Below are 12,096 nucleotides of genomic sequence, written 5' to 3'. Positions count from 1 at the left end.
GCCCCCCCAGTCCCCCCTTTGGATCCGCCGCTGGGTGCATACATAGTGCTTATTAGATCCACCTTTGTTACTAACTTTGTGCCGAATTTTGAATTGTATTTTGAAAGTGTTTATAGGTTATTCACCCTCCTCTAGTCATTTTAAGGTCCTTTCACACACCCTCACTTAAACTAGGGCTCGTTGTGACAAATTCATTAACCGGCGGTATGTGTTGTTCTTCCCCACCTTGCGTGTTCGGTTGATTATCCATCGGTTGTTGTGGTCATGAAAATAGCATGGACATAACTTTATTATACAAAAAGACGAGTTCACTAACAATCTTCTCAACTGCATAGAGTTTTCGGTTTAATTATCAAGGCATAGGCATATAGTATTTCTCCAATTAGTGGACATAAATTAAAAATCATAAAAAAATCCATATACATACATCTTAAATTTTTACTATTTCACAAGGCATAAACATGATGTTTCTCATATACACATACATCTCAAATCAATTATTATCAGAGGCGATACCTGTCTTCTTAGAATGTTTGTCTCTGTTAATATACAATGAAGGAAAAAAAAAGTTGGCACGAACGTTATTAAAACCAATATAATAGATGGCACGTACTGCCTACTGGTCGGAGTGCACGCAGCATGCATGGAGGCATGGAGCTAGCTTGTTAGCACTCACGGATATACACCCCAATGGAATCCAGGTAGTCGCCGGAGCGTCCAAAAAAGCCAGTGATACGAGCACTGCCCTGCACCGGGAAGGAGAAAGGACGCCCAGCGCCGTCGGTGGCGCCATATGGTCCGTACGTGCGCTTGAAGGTGACAACCTTGAGTGACCGTACGATGTTGGGATGATCACGCGTATATGCACCAGTCGTCCCAGATATTTCCTTCACATAGTCCGTTAGACCAAGTTGAATCTGTACAAAAAGGCAAAACTCAGCTACTAAATGCATGTTTTTCTTTTGTCAAAACGAGAGAGAGAGAGAGAGAGAGAGAGTAAAATTGATTTACTATACCGGATGCTCCTCGAAACCGCTGACACCACCCCAGCTCTCATGGTGCACACTGCCATCACTGCCGGTGTAGGAGAAGGAGATCCCGTCGATGGCGCCTTTGCTATGGATCGCCAGGCGGAGCAGCCGGTACGGAGGCACCTGGACGTCTCTAACACCGCCGCCGCGTCCTCCCCGTGGACCAATCTTGTCAAGTTTAGTGCTCTGATGATTTGATTAACAGCAGATTGCATCATATACTATCAATACTGTTGCTGAAACTCAGGTGGATCATTCAGATTTGCTGCCTTATTAGCTGATGAAGAAAATGCATGCATATACGGTTGACTGATTCAGAGGTAGCAGCATGCACAACTCTTGATGAAAATTGCATTGTGTCACCCACCATTATTTTGACTTATCTGATGGCTTGATAATTTCACTCTGATATGGCAGCACCGATATAGTACTGTCAACAGACCACCCGCCGGCCCGTACGTCGTCGAATGAGAGTAGTGAACAAGCACACCGCCAAACACACACACACATATAACTGGAGGGGCATATGCACCTTAGGATGTGTTTCGAGGTGCTTCTAACCCAATGGGTCGGGAGCACAACCTCCATTACATGCTTAGAGTCATATAGGGAATATATATGAAAATCTACACTGTTCCACCAAATGGAATCCTTATCTTTATAGTTATGACGTGCAATCGCAGGGCTGCATTACCATTGCATACCCATAACGAAATGTATTTTAACTCTAAACAAGAATATTAATTAGATATTCTCACCATTAACTTATTTGTCCCCGCAAAAAAATTGTTTAACTTTCGACCAACGTGATGTCAACCTAGCAAAACAAGGTTGAATTTTCCGTCTATCTCCATGATAAGGGCTTGAATGGACCATATGAGCAAAAATATAATTTTTAGGTAGTTTTTCTAATCTTATTAGGGGTGCACGAAGTTCAGTTTGAAATTTCTTTCCATAGATACGCAAAAATTATTTAAGTTATAGAAAATAGTGAATCATTTCCAAAATTTCTGGATAACAACACACATGTGAAGAAAAATTTAGGGTAATGCTTAAATACTCATTGGGATACACCTTTCATCAAGGATAATGATGATAAATTTCTATGCAGTATTTTCACATCCACATAACAATAATATTAGTATGTTCCTTCACACCCAACATTTTGGTCATATCTAACTCAGGTATGAGCTAGGTTATGCAAATGTTGCGGGATAGGCTTCCCCCACAGTCGACAGTCGGCACATTTATTGGTGAACCTTCCTTGAGTTCTCAACTGGGGTTACTCTTGTTCCTAACGTTGCTAAAATTACCATGCTTTGTCATCATCTAGGGATGCAAGCGATCGGCTCGCGAACTCGCATATAGACTTAATGTATGGGTTGTCATGAGAAATCCATAAAATTAAGCCTATATGTGGGTTCACAAGTTAACTCGATTGCATCCCTATCTTAAACCCATACTTGACCTGCCTCTTAGAGGTTGAGCCAGAACCTTGCATTGGCGTATCATTGGCAAGTTCTGACAATGACCCGATAGTGATATTATTCCCCATATCACTGTTGGCCCATAGCTCTATCTGAAAGTGATAGGAGGCTTTACTGCCAGGTCAATAAGGCTTTTGACCTAGCAGTGAAGCCAGATCATTGTTGGCTCCAACACACCAGGTAGTGATATGCCGCGATCCGCTCCATGGTTGTTGTGTTCTGCAGTATTGTTAAGACATTCAATCACTTTCTCTGATATCACTAGAAAATGGTATTCATTTTTTTCTTTTGCAAAATACTAAGAATTTTTTTCCAAATACCGTTTGAAATTTCTTGGTTTATTTCCATTTGTCTGTCTCTTTACCGAATGGACATAAAAACATTCGTAGAATTTTGAATCTGGTTCGTGAGTGCACTGCAAGCTACATCACCAATAATTCAGTGGAACTTTCTTTTGCCACTGCACCACCAATAATTCAGTAAGAACTTTCTTGAAAGAACAAATTCGATTCATTTAGTCTGGGTGGAGAATATGAAAAGGATTCTTTTGTACCGCTGCTTTAATTGACTGGTTGTTCGCTTATAACTCATTTATACTGTAAATAATGTAGTAAGCCGCTGCGGTTGCCGGCTGTTCCCAACGGCCCAATAGTTTCTTTACCTACAGTACCTTTTTCGGGGCAGGTTATTAGCAGAATTTCATGTCTTCTCGATTTTTTTTTTAAGAACGACAAGGATCTTGCCGAAATTTTTATTGTATAGGCGAAGTAAAATAAAAGTTAAGCACAGACAAAATTAAGAAGGGGAGATATAAACAGCAAAAGGTACCTCGTTGCAATGCGTCGGTATCATCTTTCTGGCTGGTAGAGCGTTCCTTTGTCCTGGTCTTCGTAGATGTACATTCCGCATCATCGTCACAAATAAATGTGGAGAGAAATAATAAGCAATAGGCATGCTAACTGTTGAAAGCATCTAGGCCCCTAGTTGGATTTCGGTGATTAATGTCAATACGAGATTACTATGACTAACGTGTGTTTTGCAGAGGCAATTGAGTTAGGTCATAGTAATGGTGATCGATTGGGCAATCGAGATGGTCATGCCCCTACGATGGAAATCGTTTCGGTGTTCAAAGGATAGACGACAAGGTTAAGGATGACTAGTTCTAAGTGTCAATTGGAGTTGGAGTGACACTTAGAGTAGTTTAGGACTTTGTTTTTCCTTTGGCCGTACTATTAAGAGGGGTATGAACGGGTAGCTTGACCTAGATGAGTCTAGTGAGTTAGGTGTGGTGCACACTTATTAAAACTAGCTCTAGGTAGCTCCTATGAATGCCTAAGATCCTTTGGAGCAAACTTCATTCACATATGATCGAGAGTTGGAAGTGAATGGAGGGTCAAATGCTGACCGGATGCTGGCCCCGGTGCGACCGGACGCTGGCCGCAGGGTCCGGTCAGTTCATTTGATCAAGCAGACAGCGTTCGGTGTGACCGGACGCTGGATCGGTTAAGTGACCGGACACTGAAAGGCAGCGTCCGGTCGACTCCAGTAAGGTTCCAGAGAAGGGAATCTGCGACCGGACGCGTCCGGTCAGTACTGATCGGACCCTGAGGGTTCAGCGTCCGGTCGAGTCCAGTAAGGTTCCAGTAAGGGTTTTATGCGACCGGACATGTCCGGTCAGTGCTACCGGACCCTGCCAGCGTCCGGTCAACTCATTTTTACTGGTTCGCGGGTTGAACTGACCGGAGCGTCCGGTCAACATGACCGGAGCGTCCGGTCACCCCGCAGAAGCTCATAACGGTTCATTTTTCAGGCTGCCTTATAAATAGAAGCTCCACTCGTGTGTGGAGTCACTTTTGCTCATTTCAACAGCTAAGAAACACGTTTGTGAGTGCCAAGAAGAGCAAGGTCCTAGTGAGGTGATTGAGATTTGATAATCCAAGAGAGTATCCTCATTAGTAAATCAAGAGTAGTCAAGTGTGCATCCATCTTCTCATTAGGCTTCGCGTGGTCAAGTGAGAGTTCGTGCTTGTTACTCTTGGTTATCACCATCACCTAGACGACTTGGTGGCGATTGAGAGCTTGGTGATTACCCGGCGGAGCTTGTGGGTGACCCAACTCAAGTTGTGAGCGGCTTTGGGTGATTTGCCGCGACGGAGTGTCGAAGAATCAACCCGTAGAGAGCACTTGATCTTTGCGCGGATCAAGGGGGAGCTACACCCTTGCGTGGGTGCTCCAACGAGGACTAGTGGGGAGTGGCGACTCTCCGATACCTCGGCAAAACATCGCCGCGTTCCTTTCTCTCTCTATTTACTTTGAGCATTTACTTTGAGTATTTACTTTGAGCAATTCAATACTTGTTTTACATCCATAGAATTGCATGCTAGAGTAAGTTTGGAACATAGGTTGCAAGTCCATTGTGCATTAGTTTGATAGAAACACTTTTCTAGGCACAAGGGGTTAATTGGGCTATCCGTAGGATTTGATTATTGCAAGAGAATTTAGAATTAGCCCAATTCACCCCCCCTCTTGGGCATCTTGATCCTTTCAATTGGTATCAGAGCCTCGTGCTCACGTTTTTAAGCTTAATCGCTTAGAGCAAGATGTCTCACGGGGATGGACCTCCTCCTATCTTTGAGGGAGATGTTTTTCCATATTGGAAAATCCGCATGGAGGCGTACTTAGAAGCTCTAGACGTTGGTATTCTTAGAGCCGCCTCTCAAGGCTTCCCAAAACCTCGGGATGCTACTAACCTACAAGGCGATGAGGTTAACTATGAAAAATGGAATGCAAAGGCTCGAAACACCATTTTTAGAGGCCTTTGGAAAGATGTGTTTAACCGTGTAAGGAACCACAAAGACGCCCATGCACTATGGTCGGACGTTTGTGCGCTCCATGAGGGAACCAAGAGTGAGCGTGAGGAACGCTATCATCTCGTGATTAAAAAGTTATATTCTTTTGAGATGCTTCCCAAAGAAAGTGCTAATGAGATGTATTCTCGTTTAAATGTTCTTGTAGAGGAAGTCAATGGGCTTGGACTTACTCAAATGTCACCATCCGATGTTGTGAGAAAAATCTTAAGTGTCCTCCCCATTGACAAATATGGGCACATTGTGACCGTGCTACATCAAGGTGATCTTTCCGCCGCTACACCGACACAAATCTTGGGAAAGATCAATGCTCATGAGATGTACATGCACATCACGCCACAAGATGGCTCATCCTCTACAAAGAAGAAAGAGAAGGACTTAGCATTCAAAGCTAGCCAAGATAAGGGCAAAGCAAGACTTGAGTATGAGAGCTCAAGTGATGAAGATGATGAAGAAAGCCTTGCTCTCATGGTGAAGAAGACCACCAAGATGCTAAAAAGGCTAAACAAGAGTGGCATCAAATTTGACGGCAAGAAGAAGAAGTTCTTCACTAGCTCAAGAAGAAAGCCAATCTCCGAGATGGATTGCTACAATTGTGGCGAACTTGGCCATCTAGCTCATCAATGCACAAAGCCCAAGAAAGACAAGTTCAAGAACAAGGGCAAGAAAGATGACTCAAGCAATGAAGATGAAGATGAGAAGAAAAAGAACAAGCCATATAAGAAGAGAGATGGCAAAAAGAGGGACTTCTACAAGAAGAAGAAGAGTGGCAAGGTCTACATTGTCGGTGATTGGCTCACGGACATTGATTCATCAAGTGGATCATCCGATGATGATAGTGACAATGAGAAGGTGGCCGCCATTGCTATTGATCTTGCATCCTCACCGCCACCATCGCCATCATCCTCTACACACCTATGCCTTATGGCCAAGGGTGAACGCAAGGTAACTAAGAGTGATGATAGTAGTGATGATGAGCAAGCTAGTGATGATAATAGCGATAGCGATGATGATTCACCTACATATGATGATCTTGTCAAAATATTAAGAAAATACACTAAGATCATTAGAAAGAGTAGAGCTACAAATGAAAAACTTGATGCTAAAAATGATTCACTCTTAGCTAAGTGTGATACATTGGAAAATGCTAATGATGAGCTCAAAGAAACAAATGATTCTATATCATCCAAACTCAAGGAGCTCAAATCTTCTAAGAAAGAGCTTAAAGATAAACATGATAAACTTGAGTGGGTGCACAATGAGCTTATCACTAGTCACAACAAGCTAAAAGATGAATATACAACTCTAAAGATCAATTATGATACTCTTGTTATTGCTCAAGAATTCTTACCAAATGAGCCACATGATGCTACTAACCATGTTGTTAAGATTGATATAGCTACCTCATGTGATGATTTAATTGATGAGAGCATTGAGCATGGATCTAGTAGCAAAGGCAAGCAAGTGGTTGAGTGCAATGACTATGATGAGTATGTCAAGCTCAAGAGTGATAATGAGAAGCTCATGAAAGATCTTGAAGAGATGAAGAGCAACAACATCATTATGCTAGAAACTCTTGATCATGACAAAGAGTTAATCCTTGAGAATGAGAAGCTCAAAGAAGAGAACAAGAAGCTCAAGGAAGAGAAGAACAATGAGGTTCTCAAGGAAGAGAACAAGAAGCTCAAGATGGAGAAAGAACATCTCAAGATTGGGTTGAGCAAGTTTGCTAGAGGCAAGCATCTCCAAAGTGAGCTACTCATGAACACCGTCATGAAGATGGATAGGAGTGGCATTGGATATGTGTCAAGTATAGAGAAGAAGAAGGCTCAAGCTCAACAACAACAATCAAAGCCAAAGCCAAAGCCAAAGAGATGTTTTGAGTGTGGACAAGAAGGCCACTTTGCTCATGAATGTCAAACTCCACCGCCACAACCCTTGCCCAAGCATGCTAGACCCTTTGCTTTCAATGCTCACTACATGCTTAGAAAAGATTCTAGTGGAAAGATAAAAGTCATGTTCTTAGGACCCCCTAACAAGAGTAGGCCTAAGAAGATTTGGGTGGCTAAGTCACTTGTTGAGAAGGTGAAGGGCCCTCAACAAGTTTGGATCCCTAAAGCTTGAATCTCTTGTGTGTAGGTGAACTACAAGACCGGTGGAAGTCATTGTGTTATTGATAGTGGTTGCACTCAACATATGACCGGTGATCCTCGTATGTTCACCTTACTAGATGAAGAGATAGATGGACAAGAGAAAATAACATTTGGAGATAATTCAAAGGGCAAGGTTAAAGGATTGGGCAAAGTGGCAATATCAAATGATCATTCCATCTCCAATGTGCTCTATGTTGCTTCATTGAGCTTCAACTTGCTATCCGTTGGGCAATTGTGTGATCTTGGCTTCCAATGCTTGTTCACCAAGAAGGAGGTTGTTGTATCCAAGGTAGATGACAATCAAGTGATATTCAATAGATTTAGATACAACAACTTATATCTAGTTGACTTCACCTCCGAAGATGCAAACTTGAAGACTTGCCTATTCATCAAAACAACACTTGGGTGGCTATGGCATAGAAGACTTGCTCATGTTGGGATGAGCTCACTCAAGAAGCTTATTAAGAATGATTTGGTGAGAGGGTTGAAGGATGTGAAGTTTGAGAAGGACAAGCTTTGTAGTGCATGTCAAGCCGGCAAGCAAGTTGCAAACACTCATCCAACCAAAGCTTTCATGTCAACCACAAGAGTGCTAGAACTCCTACACATGGATTTATTTGGACCAACAACATACAAGAGTTTGGGAGGGAATCTCTATTGTCTTGTGATTGTGGATGACTATTCAAGGTATACATGGGTGTTCTTCCTTCATGACAAATCCGAAGTTGCATCTTGCTTTAAGAAGTTTGCCAAGAGAGCTCAAAATGAATTTGAAGTGAAGCTCAAGAAGATAAGAAGTGATAATGGCAAAGAGTTTGACAACACAAACATAGAAGCTTATTATGATGAAGTTGGAATCAAACATGAAGTCTCCGCAACTTATACTCCTCAACAAAATGGTGTAGTTGAGAGGAAGAACCGGACTTTGATCACTCTTGCAAGGACAATGCTAGATGAGTACAACACCCCCGAAGCTCTATGGGCGGAAGCAATCAACACCGCATGTTATGCATCCAACCGCCTATTCCTTCAAAAGTTCCTTGGTAAGACACCTTATGAGTTGCTCAATGGGAAGAAGCTGGACGTCTCATTCTTTATGGTGTTTGGTTGTAAATGCTACATCTACAAGAAGCGGCAACACCTAGGGAAGTTCCAAAGACGTTGTGATATAGGTTTTCTTGTTGGTTACTCATTGAAGTCTAAAGCATATAGAGTATTTAATCATGCCACCGGCTTGGTTGAAGAAACATATGATGTGGAATTTGATGAATCTAATGGCTCCCAAGGAGCACATGAGAATCTTGATGATGTAGGTGATGAACCATTGAGGGAGGCCATGAAGAATATTCTGGTGGGAGACATCAAGCCAAAAGATGATGAAGATGATGTACAAGTCATTAACCAACCTTCTTCATCAAGTGTACCACAAGATGGTGAAAAAGATGGGAGAGTAGAAAATGAAGATACTCATATCTCCCATGAGCAAATGGTGGTACAAGCACAAGATGTTGATACTCCACAACCTCCTCCTCAAGTGGTCAATAGAAGAAATACACCTCTCCTACAAGATCATCCACAAGATCTCATCATAGGGAGTCCATCAAAGGGTGTAATGACTCGATCTCAAAAACTTACTTCATTTATTGCTCATCACTCTTTTGTCTCTTGCTATGAGCCTACCAAGGTAGAAGAAGCTCTTAAAGATCCGGATTGGATCAATGCCATGCATGAAGAGTTGAACAACTTCACTCGCAATAAAGTTTGGACTCTTGAAGAACGACCAAAAGGTGCAAGAGTCATTGGAACAAAGTGGGTGTTCTGCAACAAGCAAGATGATCAAGGTGTTGTTGTGAGGAACAAGGCAAGACTAGTTGCAAAGGGGTTCTCTCAAGTTGAAGGTTTGGATTTTGGAGAGACCTTTGCACCGGTTGCAAGATTAGAAGCCATCCGTATCCTTCTTGCATATGCATCACATCATGAAATAAAGCTATATCAAATGGATGTGAAAAGTGCATTTTTAAATGGCTTTATTAATGAACTAGTCTATATTGATCAACCTCCCAGGTTGGAAGACCCTAGATATCCTAATCATGTTTATAGGTTGTCCAAGGCACTATATGGGCTTAAGCAAGCCCCAAGAGCTTGGTATGAGCACCTTTGGGACTTCCTTATTGAGAAGGGCTTCACTATTGGGAAGGTTGACACCACACTATTCACCAAGAAGCTTGATGGGTATATCTTCATTTATCAAGTATATGTTGATGATATCATCTTTGGATCATCAAATGAAGACTCATGCAAAGAATTTGGTGAATTGATGTCGAAGGAGTTCGAGATGTCAATGATTGGTGAGCTTACATTCTTTCTTGGTTTTCAAGTCAAGCAAATGAAGGAAGGCATCTTCATCTCTCAAGAGAAATACACAAAAGATCTTCTCAAGAGATTCAAGATGGATGAATGTAAGCCAATCAAGACACCAATGCCTACCAATGGACATCTTGACCTAGATGAGGGAGGTAACCCGGTTGATCAAACTCTCTACCGTTCTATGATTGGTAGCTTGTTATACTTAACCGCATCTAGGCCCGACATCATGTTTAGTGTGTGTATGTGTGCTAGATTTCAAGCTAGTCCTAAGGAAACACATTTAATTACCATAAAAAGAATCCTTAGGTATCTTAAGCACACACCAAGCATTGGCCTTTGGTATCCCAAAGGAGCTTTATTTGAATTAATTGGCTATCCTGATTCGGATTACGCCGGATGCAAAGTTGATAGAAAGAGCACATCCGAAGGGTGCCATTTGCTTGGTAGATCACTTGTGTCTTGGTCCTCCAAGAAACAAAATAGTGTGGCTTTATCCACCGCTGAAGCGGAATACATTGCTGCGGGTGCTTGTTGTGCACAAATATTATACATGAAACAAACTTTGCTAGACTATGGTGTAGTTCTAGAAAAGGTACCTCTTTTGTGCGACAATGAAAGTGCGGTAAAACTTGCAAATAATCTGGTTCAACACTCTTGCACCAAGCATATAGATATCCGCCATCACTTTCTAAGAGATCATGTTGCTAAAAATGATATATCACTAGAAGGTGTAAGATCCAAAGATCAATTAGCGGATATCTTCACTAAACCGCTAGATGAGGCTACTTTTTATAGATTGCGGAATGAGCTCAATGTGCTTGATTTTAGTAACTTTACTAAAAATTGAGCTTGTGTTGTCCTTTGCATTCATTGTAATATACAACATGTTTTATTTTTTGGCAATGCATATAGGGCTTGTCTAACATGGTTAAGATAACCGCTGAAAAGCGTGTGAAGAAGCTTAACCTTGGATCAAACCTGACAAGCAACTAGATTTACTTAAAAGTATTACATATGCATGTATGTTGGTTTGTCGTTTTGTTCCATTTGCCCTCTTGTTGCCTATTTTCTTAAAAAGAATTATAGCCTAAGGCAAAATATTTTGAAAAATATGAGGGTTTGAGAGAGGTCACTCACATAAGTCCCAATTGGTGTTTATTTGGATCTTATTCAAGTTGGGACTTGATTGGGAACAGGCAGCGCGAAGGGACTTTGAAGATTTGCTAGAAAAGGTGCACCGGACGCTGCATCGGACGCTGCTGTCCAGCATCCGGTTAGTTCACAGGAGGTGAACTGCTGCTAAAGGAGTGACCGGATGCTGCATTTGTGCGTCCGGTCAGGAGGGGAACCAGCGTCCGGTCGATCGAAGGTAGAACAAGCTGTACTGACCGGACCCTGACTGCGTCCAGTCATTGACCACCGGACATGTCCGGTCCTGATTCTAGAGGAATTGGACCTCTCTGGAATCGACCGGACGCTGGGTGGTAGCGTCCGGTTGCTACCACTGGAGCGTCTGGTTAGTAGATCCCGCGCGGCTTCAGGACTCTTTTCCGTTTCCTTTCTTGTCACGTTGGGGGTTCTCATTTAAACCGCATCCCATGCGTCTTTTTCTTGACCTAACCACGCCGCTGTAGCCTCCGTGCCTGACTCCCGCGCCGCCACAGCTCGCCAACGCCGCCGTCCAGCTCGCCGCGCCGCCGTAGCCAAGCCCGCAGCCGAGCATCCTGCGCCTGCCTCGCACACCACAGCGCCTCCCCTGCCTCACTCGCCTCCATGCCACCGTAGCCCGCTGCCGAGCCTCGCTGCGCGCCTCTCGCAAGTCAGCCACACCGACGTCAAGCCCGTGGATCCGGCGCCTCCAGTCTTCCTGCTGCTCAAGCAAGCGCCATACTAGCCCTAACCCTATCTCCTCATTTGGTAAGCCCCTTTTCTGCCGATTCATTAGGTTACCCATCCTTTGCGCAGCAACCCTAATTTTGTCATTGTCACTGATCCTCGGCCAATTCTTCGTAGAGCTTCAAAAACCCTAGCCCCAGTCGGTTCCGAGGGTTCCCCGCGTGACGTCTTTCCTTTTCTCGGATCGCTGATCGTCAGGTAGCTTGCCCATCGTCTCAATTTTGTACCTACATTGCTTGCTTCCTAGGTCTTTCACATCTATTAGATATATCGTATTTATTTGTATATCCATCTA

At 43.0% G+C, this 12,096-nt stretch overlaps 1 protein-coding gene across 1 annotated transcript; it reads right to left on the bottom strand.

Moving 5' to 3' along the window:
* Positions 1-665: 665 nt before the first annotated feature.
* Positions 666-2,725, bottom strand: LOC136524706 (horcolin-like). The gene is made up of 4 exons (XM_066517970.1): positions 2,696-2,725; positions 2,500-2,610; positions 1,017-1,217; positions 666-917 (listed from the first exon to the last, which is right to left on the bottom strand). Exons 1-4 carry the CDS (start codon positions 2,723-2,725, stop codon positions 666-668), a joined length of 594 nt encoding a protein of 197 aa, XP_066374067.1.
* Between the last annotated feature and the right edge of the window lie 9,371 nt (positions 2,726-12,096).

The sequence above is a fragment of the Miscanthus floridulus genome, chromosome 18 (assembly GCF_019320115.1).
Source record: "Miscanthus floridulus cultivar M001 chromosome 18, ASM1932011v1, whole genome shotgun sequence".
Taxonomy (NCBI): Eukaryota; Viridiplantae; Streptophyta; class Magnoliopsida; order Poales; family Poaceae; genus Miscanthus; species Miscanthus floridulus.
The sequence above is the reverse complement of the archived record's forward strand: the minus strand, read 5'-3'. Positions and strand labels throughout refer to the sequence as shown.